At 41.4% G+C, this 21,778-nt stretch overlaps 2 protein-coding genes and 1 long non-coding RNA gene across 19 annotated transcripts in view; 1 reads left to right on the top strand and 2 right to left on the bottom strand.

Moving 5' to 3' along the window:
• Positions 1–9,763, bottom strand: part of LOC115117336 (SMC5-SMC6 complex localization factor protein 2-like) — a 49,372-nt gene extending 39,609 nt beyond the window's left edge. Inside the window, exons 1-4 of one of the 17 annotated variants that reach the window (XM_065002594.1) lie at positions 9,488–9,763; positions 6,342–6,385; positions 6,106–6,227; positions 241–695 (exon numbers count right to left, since the gene is read on the bottom strand). In XM_065002594.1, the coding sequence (XP_064858666.1) occupies positions 241–695; positions 6,106–6,139 (489 nt within the window). In that variant the 5' untranslated portion in view covers positions 6,140–6,227; positions 6,342–6,385; positions 9,488–9,763. Of the gene's footprint in view, positions 1–240; positions 696–5,348; positions 6,077–6,105; positions 6,386–7,894; positions 8,379–8,529; positions 8,686–9,487 lie in introns of those variants that run through there. The other 16 variants (XM_065002599.1, XM_065002596.1, XM_065002600.1 and 13 more) reach the window with 16 other exon arrangements.
• LOC135561233 (uncharacterized) lies at positions 8,374–10,424 on the top strand. The gene is made up of 2 exons (XR_010459342.1): positions 8,374–8,494; positions 8,623–10,424. It is a non-coding gene; the product is annotated as an uncharacterized LOC135561233 (long non-coding RNA).
• LOC115117337 (phosphoglycerate mutase 1-like) lies at positions 9,874–21,616 on the bottom strand. Its single transcript, XM_029645809.2, has 4 exons — positions 21,333–21,616; positions 18,555–18,829; positions 12,709–12,889; positions 9,874–12,230 (listed from the first exon to the last, which is right to left on the bottom strand). Exons 1-4 carry the CDS (start codon positions 21,469–21,471, stop codon positions 12,061–12,063), a joined length of 765 nt encoding a protein of 254 aa, XP_029501669.1. The 5' UTR covers positions 21,472–21,616; the 3' UTR covers positions 9,874–12,060.
• Between the last annotated feature and the right edge of the window lie 162 nt (positions 21,617–21,778).

Here is a 21,778-nt window from a genome sequence, read left to right as displayed (position 1 = left end):
CTGTAGCGTTAAGAAACCCATTTCATGAAGCTCCTGACGAACAGTTCTTGTCCTGGCATTTCTGCCAGGGGCAGTGTGGAACTCGGGAGTGAGTGTTGCAACCAGTGTTTTCCCCACTGAAAAGCTTTGAAGAGAGTTGGAATGGGAATTACAGTGTACTTCCTGAATTGACTGGAATTGACCCCAACCCTAATAGGGATGTGATCAGAGAAAAGAGAACAAACTCAAATGAAACTCTACCTTGATTTTCTTGTTCATGTCTTCCCTCAGCACCACTCCATAGTCCCTCCTTCTGCTGGGGGCACTGACTCTGCATGGGGGAAGGGAGGAGGGCGACAGTGGGTTGTCCCTTCCCATACCACCCCAAGTGTTAAAGTTCTTGCCCCTATAGGGGTCAGGGGTCACAGGGCTGTGGGAATGCTGGGTTTTCCTGATTAGGGTGTTTGTAAAGTTGGCCGGGCCATCCTTGGCTTCACCCCCAACTCCAACCCGGGAGGCTCGGTGGTGTACCCCTGGCAGGTGGGGAGGAGGAGGCAGGCCAGGAGCGGGCTTCGCCCTGAGTTTGGGCAGGGGGTAAGTGTTGGGGTTGGACAGGTGTCCGGGGGGCTGAGAGGGTTTCATCTCAGTCTCCTGGATGGAGGAGAGGGCCGGTGAGGGTTCAGGACGAGGAGACCCCAAAGGGATGACGTCTTTGACTGCAAACACAGGTGGAAAAGGGATACAGGTGTGAGCACATAGATCAACAGAGACATGATCCAGCACCATACGGAGGAACCATCACCTCCCATTTCACAGCAAGCTTGCTCAAAGGGAAAATGCACACTGTATTAATGCAGGTTAACAGCCCCAAAGCATTTCTTGGCCCACCACCATACGATGGGCAACAAAATATTAGGGTTGTCACAATACCAGGATTGCGATACTACGATACCTGATTTTCCATGGCAAAAAATAAAACACAAATTAGACTGAACTCTATAGCCCTATATTATCCTACTTTAAGGTTAAATTGTGGGTGCTACAGCTTGCAGATTAAACAAATGTGACTCTAGATTGTCAGCTCGATGGTGAGAGATTTTGGCGTGCCTACGGTCTGTGGACCGACCAAGGTCCACTGTCATCCAGAAGGCTGTGTCCATGATATCTCTTCTGCACACGGTTATGGCCAACTACTCCAATTTTGACACCATCGTCACTGACATAGGTTTTAACAACCGTAGTTTTCGGCGATCTGAGGAAAGACAACAAACATTTTGTAAAGCCCTCGCTGGCACAGGGAAGAGAATAATTATCTCTGGCCCCCTCCCGTGCTACAGAAGGGCTTCTGGACGTTTCAGACGACTCTTTGCCCTAAACGAGTACCTGAAGAAACTTTGCAACGACACGAATGTCTCTTTTTATGACAACTTTGATTTGCTGTGGGAGCAACCAAGACTTTTTAAAAAAGACAGGATTCACCATAACTGCAGGGGTTCCAGGATTATTTACAACAACATGGCAAACTGTTTTACAGACTGACAGACAGGGTCTGGCAGTACTCCAGTTCTCCCTGTCAGAATAAGCAACATAGAACTAGCAACGTAGAAATTTCACTATGGTTATTGTGTGAGCTAATTTATGTTCCTTTAACTCCACCTTCTGTCATCTACCATTCTGATAGATTGGAGACTGTCAAAAAACGTGGTTGTAACGTTGATAGGTCTGGTTACCTCTAGGCAGACGCCCACACTCATTGAATGTCACTTTTAAATGTTAGAGCAATCACTAGTAAAAACCTCATTACTGACTGCAAAGTTCATTGCATGTTTCTCACTGAAACATGGCTGTCTTCAGACTGTCGAGCCACTCTTATTGAAGCCCCCCGGGGCTAAAGATGTTCATACTCTATCAGAAAAGGGAAAAGGGGGGGGGGGGACAGACACTATTTTTGCTAATGCTCTCAGCTGTAAGGACATTTCATTTGGATACTTTGGGTCTTTTCAGCATCATGCTATACTTTTGTCATTGTGTTGGGAGATGTTATATTCATGTTGACAAAGAGAATTTAAGAGTCATTTGAGCTCTATGGACTTTATCCAACATGTTACTTGGCCCACCCATAAGCACAGCCATTCTCTGGACCTGGTTATTACCAAGAGGCTTTCTATTGACATATCCTGTATTGTTTATGTTGCTTTATCTGATCACCACTGTGTGTTCATTACTACATTGTTGCCCATAGCACATGGTAATACTGAACACATTAAGAAACACTATTGAGTGTATGAACAATAACTACTCCACCACCTATTCTGCCTTCCTCTTGTGATGATTGAGTTGATAACTTTAATAACAAATGAAGGGTAACCATTGATGCCATAGTTCCAGTAAAGTTGACAAAGGCCACATCCAAATGGAGACTGAGGAAACTAATAAATGAAGGAGAAATTGCAGAAAGGCAGATCGGAAGTGGAGAAAGTCAAAGTTGCAGGTCCATTAAGATATTCCGAGAGCAACTTGGCATATAATGCATTCGGAAAGTATTCAGACCCCTTGACGTTTTCCACATTTTGTTATGTTACAGCCTCATTCTAAAATGGATTAAATAGTTACACACAATACCCCATAATGATAAAAAGCAAAACAAGTATTTAGAAATTGTTCCAAATTTATATAAAAAAAAATATGGAAATATCACATTTACATAAGTATTCAGACCCTTTACTCAGTACTTTAATGAAGCAGCTTTGGCAGCGATTACAGCCTTGAGTCTTCTTGGGTATGACGCTACAAACTTGACGCACCTGTATTTGGGGAGTTTCTCCCATTCTTCTCTGCAGATCCTCTCAAGCTCTGTCGGGTTGGATGGGGAACGTCGCTGCACAGCTATTTTCAGGTCGCTCCAGAGATGTTCGATCAGGTTAAAGTCCGGGCTTTGGCTGGGCCACTCAAGGACATTCAGAGACTTGTTCTGAAGACACTCCTGCGTTGTCTTAGCTATGTGTTTAGGGTCGTTGTCCTGTTGGAAGGTGAACCTTCGCCCCAGTCTGAGGTCCTGAGCACTCTGGAGCAGGTTTTCATCAAGGATCTCTCTGTACTTTTCTCCGTTCCTATTTCCCTCTATCCTGACTAGTATTCCAATCCTTGCCCTGAAAAACATAACCACATCATGACGCTGCCACCATCATGCTTCACCATAGGTATGGTGCCAGGTTTCCTCCAGATGTGAGAATTGGCATTCAGGCCGAAGAGTTTGATCTTGGTTTCATCAGACCAGATAATCTTGTTTCTCATGGTCTGAGATGCCGTTAGGCAAACTCCAAGCAGGCTGTCATGTGCCTTTTACTGAGGAGTGGCTTCCGTCTGGCCACTCTACCACAAAGGCCTGATTGGTGGAGTGCCGCAGAGATGGTTGTCGTTCTGGAAGGTTCTCCCATCTCCACGGAACTCTGGAGCTCTGTCAGAGTGACCATAGAGTTCTTGGTCACCTCCCTGACCAAGGCTCTTCTCCCGCAATTGCTCAGTTTGGCCAAGCGGCCAGGCCCAGGAAGAGTCTTGGTGGTTCCAAACTTCTTCCATTTAAGAATGATGGAGGCCACTGTGTTATTGGGGACCTGCAATGCTGCAGAAATGTTTTGGTACCCTTCCCCAGATCTGTGCCTCGACACAATCCTGTCGGAGCTCTAAGGACAATTCCTTCGACCTCATGGCTTGGTTTCTGCTCTGATATGCACTGTCAACTCTGGGACCTTATATAGACAGATGTGTGCCTTTCCAAATCATGTCAAATCAATTGAATTTACCACAGGTGGACTCCAAGTTGTAGAAACATCTCAAGGATGATGAATGGAAACAGGGTGCACCTGAGCTCAATTTCGAGTCTCATAGCAAAGGGTCTGAATACTTATGTAAATAAGGTATCTGTTTTTCATTTTTAATAAATGTGCAAACATTTCTAAAAACCTTTTTTCGCTTTGTTATTATGGGGTATGGTGTGTAGACTGAATTTTTATTTTATTTAATCCGTTTTAGAATAAGGCTGTAACGTAACAACATGTGGCAAAGTCAAGGGGTCTGAATACTTTCCGAATGCACTATATAACAAGACAATTAGAAAGGCCAGACGGACTTATTTTTCTAACTTGATCACTAATAATCAGAATAATTCTAGTGCTCTTCTCAACCATTGATGGCCTGATAAATCCTATCCCTCACATTTTATGTGGACTTTTCTCCACATCTAAATGTGATGAGTTTGCGGCATATTTCCGAGATAAGATAACAAACATTAGGTTGGGTATCAGTCAAGCTAGACATGATGAAATGTTTGATATGTGCCTTAGTCTACTACGCAAAGGCACTAGGGATGTATTTTCCCTGGTGGACACAGACATGCTCAGGAAAGTGATATCACAACTTAAGCCTTCTACCTGCCTTCTGGATCCTATCCCCACCACCTTCTACCTGCCTTCTGGATCCTATCCCCACCACCTTCTACCTGCCTTCTGGATCCTATCCCCACCACCTTCTACCTGCCTTCTGGATCCTATCCCCACCACCTTCTTCAAAACAGTTTTTAATTGCATATCTGAAGAAGTGCAAGCTATTGTTAATCCCTCCCTGTTCACAGGCACTTTCCCCTCTGCACTAAAAAATTATCTAGATTCAACAGTTCTTAACAATTTTCGGCCAATCTACAACCTTACATTCTTAAGCAAAATTCTGGATAAATTTGTTTCAAACAAGTAAATTACTTTTTCAGTGCCAACTGTATTTAAACAAAAATCAAAATCTGGTTTTCCGGCCCACCACAGTAGAGACAGCATTAGTTAAAGTAGTAAATGATCATAGAGCCAACAGATGTCAAACAGCTCTCTGTCCTTGTACTCTTGGATTTAAGTGCTGCATTCAACACTGTTGACCATGATGTCCTTCTGGAAAGACTGGAGAGGTGAGTTAGCCTCTCCAGTTCAGTTCTAAAGTGGTTTGGGACCTATTTCACCAGTGGAGAGTTTGTTGTCACCCTTGGTGAACATAACCTAGAGAAAATACATACCACATGTGGCATTCCACAAGGTTTGATTTTGGGTCCGGTATGGTTCAGTTTCTATATGTTACTCCTTAGCAGCATTAACAGAAAGCATCTTCAGTGCTATGCAGACCATACACAACTTACAATTTGTGTCACCAGAGGATTTTAGCTTCACGGATAAATTATTAGACTGGATTTGTGATTTAAATACTTGGATGGCTCACAACGTCCTCCAGCTAAATCAAGACAAGACTGAGGTACTTATTGTTGGAGCAAAAGCACCGAGAGAATCTGTCTGTTTTTAAATCAATCCATGGTTGTGCACCCCAATACATACCAAGTAATGCACCCATTAGGTCCCTCTGGCACTGGCCTTTCAACGATCCCAAAGCCTCGGACCAAGAGGCATGGAGAGGCAGTTAGTTATTATGCCCCCAGCCTCTGGAATAACCTGTCAGAGAACCTGAGGGGGGCTGAAACTGTGGACACATTAAAAAGAGATCTTAAAAACACACCTTTTTAGCTTTGCTTTTCCTTAAGATGATTTTGGGTAGTTTAGTTATTGTTATTCTGTAGTTTTTTTATCCTCTTATGTTTGTTGTGTAGTAAATATTTCAGTTATTGTGTTGCATTCCATGTCTGAAATGGGCTTTAGAAATACATCTCGATTTGATAATGATGTTTGTTTCTAACATTAGGACTGTTTTCCTCAAGAAATCTGCTTCATGATTTGTTTCCTTTCCACGATAATTCTGAATATTGCGATACTGGTATTGTGACAAACCTACAAGACATTAATGGTAACTTTTCAGAATCCAGGGCAAGTGAGTGAGTGATAGTTTTGAGGTCGAGCTTAGAAGAACCCTGTAGGCTATATAGTTAGTTGTGGTTATTGTGCCGAGTGGTCAAACAAAATTCACACAGACAGAGAGACAGAGAAAAACAGACACACCCACACTACACTGTAGCAGCAAGGGTTTTGACCCAGTTCAAAGGTTAGCGTTAGCATAGCGTCAAATGATCCAACGATGAAGCATTATGCTGTAGAGTGTTAGTGCTCCATGCCCCAACTCAATACAAACTCTGTTTCTCACCCGCATTGGTGAAGTACTGCCTAAGGCTACTCATCCTTCTATATAAGTACGATCTCACTCCTTTCCATTAGCATGGGGCAGCTCCTAAGGCAGTCACACAAAGCAGCAGGTGCCACAGTCATCTGTGTGTGGAGTCAAATCACTTGGGTTTAACTACAATATTTCAGTGTGTGTGTGTGTGTGGATATAGTCTCATAACAAGTTCAGTGTTGTTTCATCAGTTCTCAAGATCTTACATCCACCAGTAATGCTTTTCGTAGAGAAGTAGTCTGCAATTGATCTGCAAAAAAAGACAAGACAAAAGTCAATCGGGAAGTAATTTCCATAAAAAGCATTATGCTTTGTTTGAGTCAATTAAACATAAACAAGAAATATTGCATACAACGGAAAGAGAAACTTGCCCTTTGAATTTTATTTAACTAGCCAAGTCAGTTAAGAACAAATTCTTATTTACAATGACGGGCAAACCAGGACGACACTGGGCCAATTGTGCGCTAGCTACAACCGTCATAGACTGTTTTTTGCGGGCTAGCTGGCCTCCGCCCAGTACCCTGCTCTGAACTTAGTCACTGTTACTAGCCAGCTACTACCCAGTACTCTACACTGCACCTTATAGACTGCTGCCCTATGTACATAATCATTGAAAACTAACTTTAATAATGATTACATACTGTTTTACCAAGTTCATATGTATATACTGTATTCTAGGCAAGGATCATCCTACAGTGCATTCGGAAAGTATTCAGACCCCTTTACTTTTTCCACATTTTGTTATGTTACAGCCTTATTCTAAAAATGACTAAATAGTTATTTTTGCTCATCAATCAATAACCAATAACCCATAATGACAAAGCAAAACATATTCATAAAAAATCCTACAATGTGATTTTCTGGATTTTTTTTTCTCATTTTGTCTGTCATAGTTGAAGTGTACCTATGATGAAAATTACAGGCCTCTCTCATATTTTTAAGTGGGAGAACTTGCACAATTGGTGGCTGACTAAATACTTTTTCCCCCCACTGTATATATATAAAAATAATAATTAAATCGCTGCCAAAGGTGTATCAACAAAGTACTGAGTAAAGGGTCTTATCCAGAGGGAACCCTCTGCACACATCAACAACAGTCACCCACGAAGCATCGTTACCCATCGCTCCACAAAAGCCGCGGCCCTTGCAGAGCAGGTCTCAGAGCAAGTGACGTCACCGATTGAAACACTATTTAGCGCGCACCACCAACTAAGCTAGCGTTTCACATCCGTTACATCCACCCCCCTTTTGACCTCTTCCTTTTCCGCAGCAACCAGTGATCCGGGTCAACAGCATCAATGTAACAGTATAGCTTTAGACCGTCCTCTCGCCCATACCCGGGCGCGAACCAGGGAACCCTCTGCACACATCAACAACAGTCACCCCTCGAAGCATCGTTACCCATCGCTCCACAAAAGCCGCGGCCCTTGCAGAGCACCGATTGAAACACTATTTACCGCGCACCACCAACTAAACTAGCGTTTCACATCCGTTACACTACTCTCTGTTGATCATGTATGCACAGTCAATTTAACTATACATTCAAGTACATACTACCTCAATTGGCCCGACCAACCAGTGCTCCCACACATTGGCTAACCGGGCTATTTGCATTGTGCTCCCCCCAACCCCTCTTTTACGCTGCTGCTACTCTCTGTTCATCATATATGCAGTCACTTTAACCATATCTACATGTACATACTACCTCAATCAACCTGACTAACCGGTGTCTGTATGTAGCCTGTATTTCTTTACTTACCTATTGTTCACATAATACTTTTTTGCAGTATTGGTTAGAGCCTGTAAGTAAGCATTTCACTGTAAGGTCTACTACACCTGTTGTATTCGGCGCACGTGACAAATAATATTTGATTTGATCTTCAGGTCGGAAAGTCAGAGCTTTCGAAAGATGTTCCGAGTTTCCGACTTGGAATTCCAAGTTGGACGACCTTTACAAATGATTTCTCCCAGTCTGAGTTCGTATTTTTACGAGTTCCCAGTTGTCTTCTATGAACATACAGAGTATCTGACAGTAATAGACAGTCACACACAAGTCGACGTGTCCATTTGCATTAAGTCAATATGCATGTTCACAAAGCAATTTGTCTCACTCGTCAATTTCACCGGAAGAGATTATTTGAATTAAAATTAATTGAAGTTGATTTCCTGGTGTTTTAAGTCTTATGTCCAACAATGAAAACAAAATGTGGTTTTTTTTTGGGGGGGGGCAAATAAAACCACCCGCAGGAAGCCAGTTGGGGAACCTTGACCTAGTGGTAAACTAGCTAGCTTTCTAACAAGCTAACAGTCTAGCTTGCTGCCGTCTAGTTTCTGTTGCACAGGAAGTGTAAGGACTAAGGTAACTTAACGAAATGCAGCTAACTCGTTTCTTACCTCCCATTTCCATTAGATCGTATTTTGTTTCATTATGACAGAACAAGTTGTCCGTTAAACACTAACCTTGCTATGTTATTTGTTTCCTATCAGGATATCAATGGTGCTTTCAAGACAAATGGTAACGAGAGAGAGAGAGAGAGAGAAAAAGAGGTCAAAATCGGACATCGTTTATATTCAGGTCGGAAAGTCGGAGCTCTACAAAGATGTTCGCGTTTCTGACTTGGAATTCCAAGTTGGATGACCGTTCAAAAATATTTTTCCCAGTCTGAGTTCGTATTTTTACGAGTTCCCAGTTGTCTTCTAGGAACATAGAGCGTATATGCTTGTTCCTAGGTTGTCTAAAACACACTGAAGTCGGAGATTTCCGAGTTCCGACTTGTTTTGAACGCGGCATCTGACTGTCGACCTGTCTGTCCATTTGCTTAATATACTTATGTCCACAAAGCAATTTGTCTCACTCGTCATTTTTTTTGTATAAAGTCATTCTGAAACAATTTATTAAATCGTCTAGAAAGCAAAACATGTATAGGTTGCTAGCTTGCTACAGTACTCTAGCAACCAAATAGTGTCGACTTGTTAAAAAACAAAATCTCACATTTCGTAAACAGGTGTGGACTTAACAATGACACGTTACTTAGGGCCCTTCCCAACAATGCAGAGAACAAAAAAACATCAATAGAAATATATCTAATAACAAGGAATAAATACACAATCATGAGTAATGATAACTTGGCTATATACACGGGGTACGTTATTCAAACTCCCGACAATAACATCTAGCTAACTAGGTTGGTGTTACCCAGCGGTTTACACATCGGTGTGATATGACTAGCTAATTCTCTAACAAACCCAGATTTGACACGCCAAGACTGTCTAGCTTTGCTGCTGACTAGTTTCTGTTGCAAAGGAAGTGTAAGGACTAAGGTAACTTAATGAAATGTAACTACATTCTTACCTCCCATTTCCTTTAGTTTTTTTTCCTTATGACAGAACAAGTTATCCGTTAAACTAACTTCGCTATGTATTTGTTTCCTATCAGGATATCAAGACAACTGTAAAACCACACAAAAAGTTTCCGAGTTTGATGACCATTCAAAAATATTTTTCCCAGTTGGGACTCTTTCCCCCCTGAGTTCCCAGTTGTTTTGAACGCGATATATGAGAGCGCTTTTCCATTCTATCACGCCAACTGTAAAGTCACAGTGAAGTTACGATACCTGACATTTTTTTTGTGACGGAAAAACACGTCACGTCCTGGCTGGCTGCACAGGTGTGCCACTGAGAGGCCTACTAAACCAGTGTCCTTAGATTTCCATAATAAAAATATAGACCAAATACATGTTATTTTTCCACACATTTATTGGTTCAGCACAGGCTTCAGAAACAGTGCATTACAATGAAGTTTAACACTAATAAATAACCTTTTATTACAAAGGATTTTCCTTTCAGTCAGAAGATTGGCAACAATGTCAAAGGAGAATGGCTGGGGACTTGCATTGTAGTTTTCCCACTTAGAGGTGTTACAAACAGAAAAGGCAAACGTCAAGTTATCCTACCAAATATAAAATTAACACATCTTTTCAGAGTAGACGAGTGGTTCTAGCAGCAGACAGGGTGGTTAAGATAAACTTAGAGTATGGGCCTACTCATAGATTGTGGAATGCTCACAAAATTGAAGATATAAATTAAACGTATATACGAATCAGCTCGCTTGGACGTGGAAGAAGTGAGTTGGTCTGTTACGTGCAATCTATTTCTATCTGCATCTATGAATGTTTAGCCCTGAATGCCACTGGTGTAGGCTAAAGCAGAAACAGACCGACAGTGCAGGTATCAAACGTTTGATCCCACTGACAAAACAGTATCAATGGGACACACTACTCAAGAGGAAATGGGATGGAAAAACATGTTATAAACAGCAGTACATACACATAGAAGCACCATCCAAGGCTAGGAAAGGTATTCAGTCAACTTCTGATGTGGTTTTACAGTGAATTGTGAAAATACATGACACACAGAAGCAACATCAAGGGAAGGGGGCATGGGAGAAAGAGCTATTTGGTCTCTGCCACAGCTCTTAAAAACCTCTACAGGACCAGTGTCCCTATACCGGGACAGTTGAGCTAACGTGCACTAATGTGATTAGCATGATAGTTGTAAGTAAAAGCAAACTTTCCAGGACATAGACATGTCTTATATGGGTAGAAAACTTTAATTATTGTTAATCTAACTGCACTGTCCAATTTACAGTAGCTATTACAGTGAAATAATACCATGCTATTGTTTGAGGAGAGTGCACAGTTATGTACTTAAATGTATCAATAAATCAATTAGGCACATTTGGGAAGACATTTTGAACAGTAATACAATGGTGCATTGGATCCGTCTAAAACTTTTCACACACACTGCTGCCATCTAGTGGCCAAAATCTGAATTGTACCTAGACTCCTAAGTCATATAATGAATGGCCTCTCTTGCATTTCAAAGATGGAACAAAAAAAATTGAAAAAGCATGTTTTTGTCTTTGTATTATCTTTTACCAGATCTAATGTATTATATTCTCCTACATTCATTTCCACAAACGTCAAAGTGTTTCTTTTCAAATGGTGTCAAGAATATGCATGTCCTGAACTACAGGCAGTTAGATTTGGGTATGTCATTTTAGGCAAAAATATGGATAAAAAAGGGGCAAATCCTTAAGAGGAGATGGACACTGTCGTCCAACTTATGATGTGGTTATACAGTGAATTGCGCAACCACAGACAGGGCAGAGGAAAACAAAAAGTGAAGAACCAGTACAACCGTGTGTGTTGTGCAAATATTAATTATTTCTCCCTTCTTGTGGTTTTAACTGTTTATTAATTTGGCTATTTTTTTGTTGTTGTTTTCTTTGGGTAGAAATCACATGACTGTTTACATTTTTAAGTGCAAAAATGATTCAACATCTAAATATACACTATTTTCTAGAGAAACTTGGAAGTATAATAACGCAAGACCAACTATTTTCAAATAAATGAGGCTTCATCACCACATTCGTAATCTCAGTGATCCATCGTCAAACAGGGGAAACACTTTTGTTGGACTTACAGAAACAGTAATAAGTCAGTGGAATGATGACTGTGTGATTTGATAGTCAGTGGTCCCCATATAAGTAGCTTGGTCAATAAATATCCACTTATACTAACTTATTAGTTACTTTATAATCATCTTTTAAAACATTCTATGCACAGTAGAGTTGAATATGAACACACATTCTTAGTGCCTGTTTCTTGGACTGCATGTACAGAGTGTGTGAGAGCTCCTTTGAGAGCTGTAGTATTGTTGACCCTCTACTCCGACCCATATCCCTTTACCCCTACTCTGAGCCACATGGAGTAGAATGAAGCTTCCCACAGAGAATTATCTAGGGTCAGTTATACATGCTTCCTTCCTAATGAAAGGTTGGGAATTGGCGAGAGGCTAAAATCTGATCCTAGATAAGTGCAACTTCCTACTGCACGATACACAAAGTGCCTCCTCTCTCTCCCTTTACTTTTTGGCTTTGCCCTGGGCTGCCACGGCCTCCATAGCCTTCCTGACTGTCTCCTCATCCCCCAGGAACTGCATGGGTTTGACGGGCTTCAGGTTCTTGTCCAGCTCGTACAGGATGGGGATGCCTGTGGGCAGATTCAGCTCCATGATTGCCTCCTCTGACATACCTGCAGGGGGCAGCACAGAGCAGGACATGGTTGACAACATGCTGTAAATCATGTCAATTAAAATATAATGACAAAAGAAAGTGTATACAAAAAAATAAGGAGCACACAGATGGACACTTACACAGGAGGGTTGAGGTGCAACATATTTCAGTGTGTGCATTCGATATGTGCCGATTAGAATGTGTAAAACCTCAGCCCTGAATATACGATACTACCACAGGTAGTTCCTAGAAACTAATCAGGGTTCTCCAATTCCACTCCTGGGGATAATTGGTGTTTAGGCTTTTGTTTCAGCCCAGCTCTAACACACCTGATTTGACTAATTGTGACCATGAACAGCTTATGAATTAAAAACTGGTGTTCATTTTCCAAAAATATGCATTATTACTAGGCTGTAACAAAAACCTGCACACCATGTGGCTCTCCAGAGCCAAGAGGTTAGAGATATCCACTGTTCTAAGCAGTTCCTACTACCTACCCTCCAGGTGCTTGACAATGCCCCTGAGGCTGTTGCCGTGGGCAGCAATGAGAACCCTCTTGCCCTGTTTGATCTGGGGAACAATCTCGTTGTTCCAGTAGGGCAGTGCCCGGGCGATGGTATCCTTCAGGCTCTCACAGGACGGAAGCTGCTCCTCCGACAGGTCGCCATAACGACGGTCCTAAAGAAAATATAGTACGTCAACAAACAAAAAAATGCCTAACAGCAACCTGGGCCTGAAGCCTCATATAATCATATTGCTTTCAATCAAATCACATTTATTAAGCTCTTTTTACATCAGCGGTGGTCATTTTAGGCTTTATTTACAAAGGCAGCCCAATTATGATCTTTTACCCAATTATTGGCAGAAGAGCTGATATGATTGGTCAAAAGACCAATTACACTGAACAAAATTATAAAACACAACATGTAAAGTGCTGGTCACATATTTAATGAGCTGAAATAAAAGATAACAGAACATTTCCATACGCACAAAAAGCTTATTTCTCTCAAATTCTGGACACAAATCTGTGCCCCTGCCCAGTCATCCATTGATTATGGACTCATTGATTTATTTCAAATGGAATGATTTCCTTATATGACCTGTAACCCAGTAAAATTGTTGAAAGTGTTGCATTTATTTTTTTGTTCAGTATAGTAAAAAGAATATCAGAATTGAGCTGCCTGTGTAAACGCAGCCAAAGTGATTTTACATTAACCCGGCCTAGACACCAAAAAGCAAGCAAAAGGCACATTGGCTCAGAAGAACACCCTAAAATAAATTCCTAGAGAAGGAAGAAACGTTCAACTGTCCAGTGCTTTCAGTTCTATGTACAGTCGTGGCCAAAAGTTGAGAATGACAAATATTAATTTTCAAAGTTTGCTGCTTCAGTGTCTTTAGATATTTTTGTCAGATGTTATTATGGAATACTGAAGTATAATTACAAGCATTTCATAAGTGTCAAAGGCTTTTATTGTCAATTACATGAAGTTGATACAAAGAGTCAATATTTGCAGTGTTGACCCTTCTTTTTCAAGACCTCTGCAATCCGCCCTGGCATGCTGTCAATTAACTTCTGGGCCACATCCTGACTGATGGCAGCCCATTCTTGCATAATCAATGCTTGGAGTTTGTGGGTCAACCCGTCTCTTGAGGATTGACCACAAGTTGACAAATTGACCACAATGGGATTAAGGTCTGGGGAGTTTCCTGGCAATGGACCCAAAATATTGATATTTTGTCTCCCGAGACACTTTTGCTTTATGGCAAGTTGCTCCATCATGCTGGAAAAGGCATTGTTCGTCACCAAACTGTTCCTGGATGGTTGGGAGAAGTTGCTCTCAGAGGATGTGTTGGTACCATTCTTTATTCATGGCTGTGTTCTTAGGCAAAATTGTGAGTGAGGCCACTCCCTTGGCAGAGAAGCAACCCCACACATGAATGGTCTCAGGATGCTTTATTGTTGGCATGATACAGGACTGATGGTTGCTCTCACCTCGTCTTCCCCGGACAAGCTTTTTTCCGGATGCACCAAACAATCGGAAAGGGGATTCATCAGAGAAAATGACTTTCCCCCGGTCTTCAGCAGTCCAATCCCTGTACCAGAATATCAGTCTGTCCATGATGTTTTTCCTGGAGAGAAGTGGCGTCTTTGCTGCCCCTCTTGACACCAGGCCATCCTCCAAAAGTATTCGCCTCACTGTGCGTGCAGATGCACTCACACCTGCCTGCTGCCATTCCTGAGCAAGCTCTGTACTGGTGGTGCCCTGATCCCGCAGCTGAATCGATTTTAGGAGATGGTCCTGGCGCTTGCTGGACTTTCTTGGGCGCCCTGAAGCCTTCTTCACAACAACTGAACTGCTCCCCTTGAATTTCTTGATGATCCGATAATTTAGGTGCAATCTTACTGGCAGCAATATCCTTGCCTGTGAAGCCCTTTTTGTGCAAAGCAATGATGACGGCACGTGTTTCCTTGCAGGTAACCATGATTGACAGGGGAAGAACAATGATTCCAAGCACCACCCTCCTTTTGAAGCTTCCAGTCTGTTATTCGAACTCAATCAGCATGACAGAGTGATCTCCAGCCTTGTTCTCGTCAACACTCACACCTGTGTTAACGAGAGAATCACTGACATGATGTCAGCTGGTCCTTTTGTGGCAGGGCTGAAATACGGGGAAAATGTTTTTGGGGGGGATTCAGTTCATTTGCATGGCAAAGAGGGACTTTGCAATTAATTGCAATTCAGCTGATCACTCTTCATCACATTCTGGAGTATATGCAAATTGCCATCATACAAACTGAGGCAGCAGACTTTGTGAAAATGTATATTTGTGTCATTCTCAAAACCTTTGGCCACGACTGTACATTGAATAAGTCTGACAAATGATTTGCCTTATCCAAATGTTTATTCTATGAAAATCAGTTGGCCAATGCACCTGTACTCTATACCTCTGATAGTCCTCATTTTTAACACATCTGTCAATACTGATGACGCATTCACCAATAGATTCTGATCTCAGCTTAACTTTGAACTTTACCGTCTTACATCATACTCCTCTGAAATACATTAACTCAGAGAGTTGAAACAACACCAAAAGACCCTGTTCTATATAAGAGCACCATGAATTTAAAAAATACTTCAAACATGTATGCATGTATGACCAGGTGAGGCAGAAGCCATTTTGTTTAAATGGTCAGGAGAACTAACCACCAGTATGCTTGAGGAAATGCTGCACCTGTAGATTGTATCCAGTCCTGATCATAGCAACTTCATTTAAAGATCATTACTTCAATCAAATCGATGATTATAGTTCAACAATAAGTGCTAAGATGGAACGAAATCCTGCACACAACAGCAGCTCTCTCGGGCTGGAGTTGGCCCTCCCTGCCCTACCCTGGCCTGGCCTGTGGTCTTCCCATGGGACCTGGTGGTGCAGACAGAGGGCACAGACACATAGGTTGTATCCCAAATGGCACTCTGTTCCTTATAGTGTGCACTACTCCTCTAGTTAAAAGTAGTGCACTATATATAAAATAGGGTGTCATTTGGGACACAGCCATGCCCTAAAACACACTCCTCAGCATAACACACAGCCCATACTAGTCTCTATTTCTGCCCCTCTGTTGAGTCACGGTAATTAGGCATCTCCAAGCTCTGATGCTGCTGATGGTCATTAGTAACCTACCAAACTTTAACTGTCTGGTACTCAGCACTCCATTGTCCCTCTAATCATTCTGACATCAATACAAATGTATTGGATAATCTAATCAAACACTTCATGAGAGCCCATGAGCTCATGTTGAGCAACATTTCTATAGGCTAAGCAATAGGCACACTGCTTTGCAACAGGAGAATAGCCTACTTGGCTGGCCTGAAAATGAACCATGGGGAAGGCGTCCTCCATACACTATTTAAGTGCATAGATTTTTTTTTTTTTGTTGGTCCATTCTAAATAAAAATTAATATCACATATATTATTTAGTATATGTAAAGACAAAACTAAAAATCAAGAATAGTCTGATGGGTGGCAATATTAGCCTATCACTTGTGAATGATGCCCAGCTTGTGCATTAAGGCAAGAAACAGCACACAACTTTTTTTTCAGGACTTTTTCAAATCAGTTGCACACCTCATGTAGCCTAGCCCATAGGCCTATATGTTTTGATATGGTTTGTCCCACAACTAAAGTGGCCAAATAACTTCTTAAAATGAAGCACATTAACCGGTGTAAAGCCTAACTGGCATACATAGGTTGCGCATGAGTTTCAAGTTTGGGTAAGATAATTGTCACCATAAAAATGCACCTTTATAATAAAGCATTACGTGCGTAATCACATTTGCAGTCACTTTCAATAAGAGTTTTTTCCCGCTAATTGATTGCGTTTGGAACATTCTCGCTTGTAGCCTACTGTGCGCATGTGAAAAAATATCCTAGTAGTTTATCAAAATGTTAAGATAAACGATCATCCTCATTGCTTTAAATGTTTTTTGTTGATGCGAGTTGTATTAATTTGGGCTCTATCATATCCCACTACTGTCCCAGACCATGTTTGGAATATTTATTTATAGCACTGAAGGACGTGTTGACCAAAATAATAGGACTGTCACATTCTGACCTTTATTCCTTTCTTTTGTCTTTATTTAGTATGGTCAGGGCGTGAGTTGGGGTGGGCAGTCTATATTTTCTATTTCTGTGTTTGGCCTGATATGGTTCTCAATCAGGGGCAGCTGTCTATCGTTGTCCCTGATTGAGAACCATATTTAGGTAGCCTGTTTTCCTTTGTGTTTTGTGGTTGGTTATTTTCAGTCTTTGTGTGTCTGCACCAGATAGAACTATTTCGGTTGTCACTGTTGTTTTGAAGTGTTCAGTTTCTTATTAAAAAGATTAACACTAACCACGCTGCGCTTTGGTCGTCTCCTTCTTCCACCGACGACAGCCATTACAAGGACAACGTTTGTACTATGGGGGATAGTATATTGCTACAGGCTAGTGTTTTGGCTGTTCGTTAGGCCTACTCCGCTTGTTGGCTGATAAAAGTAGGATACATGTGGACAGTTCTAACATCTTCAATATGCACCTCAGAATTCCATAAGAGTGACGCGAGCATTTAGTGCCTGATGTGTCGGTCTTCATTCACTTGTAGCCTACTTCTTAGCTGAAATGCATGTGAGAAGGACCCAATCACGGGACGGGCATTGGCTACATCTGAGAGAACCATGTGAGTGAGAGGTGCTTTGAAGCTTTGGCCACAAAAGGCATGGATTTTTATAGGGGGCATTACAGTCACACAGGGGGAATGCCGCCGGTAAATTTGAGGCCTGGTGAGAATATCAAGTTCTTGTCAAATTGTGAATGAGAGACTGATGAAGTGTGGACAGCTTGTGACTTTTTTCAAATCATCATTAGCGTCCCATCATGCAGCCTTAGAATGTATTAAACATCAAAAAATATAGCCCAATGTTTGTATCACAACTAAAGTTGCATAAATCTCTCTAAATGAAGCATATAGGAGGACCAGTTTCTTTGTTTACAACTCAACACAGAATAGCTGCATGTGTGCACTTCCTTTGAAATCATTTGGGGAAAATATCCTTTATTTTATTAAGCTATGTTCAATTGTATTCTTTATACTATAAAATAATAAAAATTCTAAGCAAATCTTGTCTGCTAAATGAGCTAGTGTAGCCCACAGCCATATGGCATATTCAGATCAGGGCCTAACATAAGGACAACATAAGGACAACTCAGAGTATGCTAGGCGGCAGGGTAGCCTAGTGGTTAGAGTGTTGGGCTAGTAACTGGAAGGTTGCAAGTTCAAATCCCCGAGCTGACAAGGTACAAATCTGTCGTTCTGCCCCTGAACAGGCAGTTAACCCACTGTTCCTAGGCCGTCGTTGAAAATAAGAATTTGTTCTTAACTGACTTGCCTAGTTAAATAAAGGTCAAATAAATTACTTTCTTCTGAAATAGACTACATTTTCTTCATATCATGTTTATTTAGACCTGTATAAAATAAATAATGGATTTATTGTGATGGTGTAGGCTATATTAAATCGATTTTTTTTACTTTTAAAAATGTATATGTTCCAAAGGTCTGCATCAGAGGCTTGTAGGCTATTTGTGGAAGCCAGGAGATGTTTATGCTATGTTTATGCTAATTACCGGTAAATTACTGTGAGACAGGCAGGTATTTGCTTGACAATCACCGCCACAGCCCTAAACAAGACTGCCACTATAAGCTCTTCCCAATGTGAGTGAGCCTAAAGACAGATTCACGAATTATGTTGATGTCTGATGCCATAGCAGGTCAACTCTCCCCCATGTTAGCGAGTGTGTCCCTCACCTTGCTGATGACGGTGTAGAAGTCGTGGTCCGGATCCATAGTGGGAGGAGGGATATCGAAGCTCCGCCTCCAGATCTTCACCTGAGCCTCTCCGTGCTTGGCGGCAGTCTCCGACTTGTTTAATCCCGTCAGGCCACCGTAATGGCGCTCGTTGAGGCGCCAGGTCCGGTGGACGGGAAGCCACATCTGGTCAATGCTGTCCAGACACAGCCACAAAGTGCGGATGGCCCTCTTTAGGACTGAGGTGTAGCACAAGTCAAACTCATAGCCAGCATCTGAAGAAGAGAAAGGATGTATTCAGGGTTTGATTCAGGTTGATTTTGGTGGGTGGTTGGACTGCTATGTAAGCAACATCTCTGGTCAAATTCAAATCAAATCATCAGGGTTACTAGAAGCCTAAGTTTTGGCCCACATATGTCTAAACTTGAGTCAGAAAGCCAGATATTTCCCTAACCAACACACTGAGTAAGTTTGATTTCATTCATTGCATGAAGCAGCACATCTAGAACGTCATGTTCACATCACATCATGTTCACATTGGAAGAGCTGTGACATCAAAAGCAGTGGATGCAGGATCTCCGTTGCTCCTTCGTCCATAGTAAAAGGGGGCTGAACTAATAGGCCCACCATAGATAGCAATACCACAGAACAAGTAATGGGTTAGTTATAAAAGCCGCATCCAAGTCATTTCGTAGTTCAAGTCTAGGCCGAAAATATATGATAGTCATCTTCAACCTAGACTTGAACCAGGAAGTAGCTGGGACTTCCATAGGGTATGGAATGAGGGCATGGTCGAGGTGGAAACAAGGGGTACAGTCACAACCATGGTAAAGTTGATTTGACATAGTCGCTGGACATTTGGACCTTCAAACCTCAATAGCTTGTAAACGGTTTGAGATACAGACCTCAAGTTAGTCTCTTTATGAAGGAAAAAAGGTGTACAACATTGCACATGTCTAGCTTCCAGATTTCAATCAGAGCATCACAATATCATGTCAAGGTTGTAGGCAGGCTGCCACAAGGTCTATGCAACTAGTTAGGGACCATCAAAAAATGCATGATCACAATATTCAAATTCTGGACACATCACCTAGAAACTTCAAACTGTTCAGAAGGGATGGACACATCACCTAGAAACTTCAAACTGTTCAGAAGGGATGGACACATCACCTAGAAACTTCAAACTGTTCAGAAGGGATGGACACATCACCTAGAAACTTCAAACTGTTCAGAAGGGATGGACACATCACCTAGAAACTTCAAACTGTTCAGAAGGGATGGACACATGCTGCACATCCTTTGTCCTCCTCACAAAATGATTTTAATATAAAAAAAATATATATTAAAAAACAGATGATATCTAACCACATTTTCACAATCTTGCAAGATGAAAGAATCATATTTTTCCACTCCCGTCCCAGAGTCTAAATTTAGCCTACATTTGGTGCATAAATTTACTGCAAGAAATGCTTAAATTCTGCAGGAGTTAATATTAAGGCTATGTGAGTGGTTATAGACCTACAGTCAGTGTCCAGATTTCAGTTTACATTTAACCCATCTGAACAGTAGACTATAGTTCCCTTGACTTGCCATACACCTGTTTAAAGTCCCCATCTTGTGCCTGTCGAATTTGTATTGCCCCTCACAATCACACATACCTGGCACTTTTTCTGCCAGTTCCCAAAAGCATGTTAATTGGTGTGTAGGCTATTTGGCGTGAGTGTACAGTTAAGCCCTAAAGTTTACGTTTATGCTCTAATGCCAGAAAGGTTATTATTTCAGGCTAAATGTAGCCCATAAATAACAATAATTATACAGTTATAGGTTTTTATTTAATTATTTTAGGCTAAATGTATTTATTTTTTTATTATGTTTTTTAACTAGGCAAGTCAGATAAGATCAAATGATTTACAACGTGTAGCCTATAAATAACAAGAATGATACATTTATAGGTTTTTATTAAATTATTTTAGGCTACATGTAGCCTATAAATAACAATAAATATACATTTATTGATTCTTAAGGTGTTTTATCTTTATTCAACCCGCAAGCCTGCCCCTCACCTACACAATATTGAATGACCCTAAACGGATAGGCTACGACGGGGACTGCGGGTTGAGAGTCAACCCGCGCATCACTAATGCATAGTAATGTTCAGACCGAGCATCAAGATTTTAATAAAACTCCCCCTACAGAAGACGCCTTGGTCCAATGACTCGTGTGTAGCGTAATGGAACGGAGTGTCACGCTCAAGGGATTGCATAGCAGACTGTCAACATCGTTGCGGTGAGATTATTAAAAACTCGATCGAAATCGTGAGGAAAAAAATTAAACCCTTTTTTCGTCCATAAAGAGCCTACCAGCCGTAGGTCTGTAGCGCAAACCGTTCACGAACAATTGAGGTTTGAAGGTCCGGCGAATATCGAACAATCAAACCAACTTTACCACGGTGGGGAACAGCCACCAAAACACCCCCATCCTATGTCAAAATCGAGAAGGTCGTCACGTGACATTGCTGGTATTGGTAACAAGTGTTTTCACAACTACAATTTCTATCGTGAATAGACATCAAATAAGATAGTTGATCTTCTTTCAGGCAGCAAAATGGCCAACAGGCTTCCAAAATACTGTAGGGCTAGCAGTTGCGACCGATATTTCAAATAGATTATGAAAATGTACAATCAATGTCAGTGTCTTTTGTGAGGAAACATTTTATGTGTTTGTGTCTGATATAAAGTGAGTAGCTAGCTGGTCAAATAAAAAATAACAAGATTCCACCTTTCAGGGCCTGTCCTCCTCTCCTCGCCTCCCGTTCTCCAGTCTCACTCAGATCTGCGTCAAACCAGCCGCAGAATCGATTATCCTGGTTCCAGTTGCTCTCTCCGTGACGGATCAACACCAGCTTGTAGGCGGCCATAAGTGATATATTCGTTTGCGTTGATTAAGCTCCGAAAATAAGGAATAAACGGAAATGTTCAAATTGAAAAGACAGCAACAGAATGGGTGGACATGGACAGCTATCTTTGACGCTAGAAGATACGAGTGATGCGATTGGTTATTTTTCTCGCTCTTTGTTTTACAGCAGTCTAATAGGATCCCCCTGCGGTACTTCCTGCATATTCCTAGACCAATGAAACAGAGGACCATTTGCACATCGTTACAACACTATATATATATATATATATATATACATAATATGACATTTGTAATGTCTTTATTCTTTT

The sequence above is a fragment of the Oncorhynchus nerka genome, linkage group LG16 (assembly GCF_034236695.1).
Source record: "Oncorhynchus nerka isolate Pitt River linkage group LG16, Oner_Uvic_2.0, whole genome shotgun sequence".
Taxonomy (NCBI): domain Eukaryota; kingdom Metazoa; phylum Chordata; class Actinopteri; order Salmoniformes; family Salmonidae; genus Oncorhynchus; species Oncorhynchus nerka.
The sequence above is the reverse complement of the archived record's forward strand: the minus strand, read 5'-3'. Positions and strand labels throughout refer to the sequence as shown.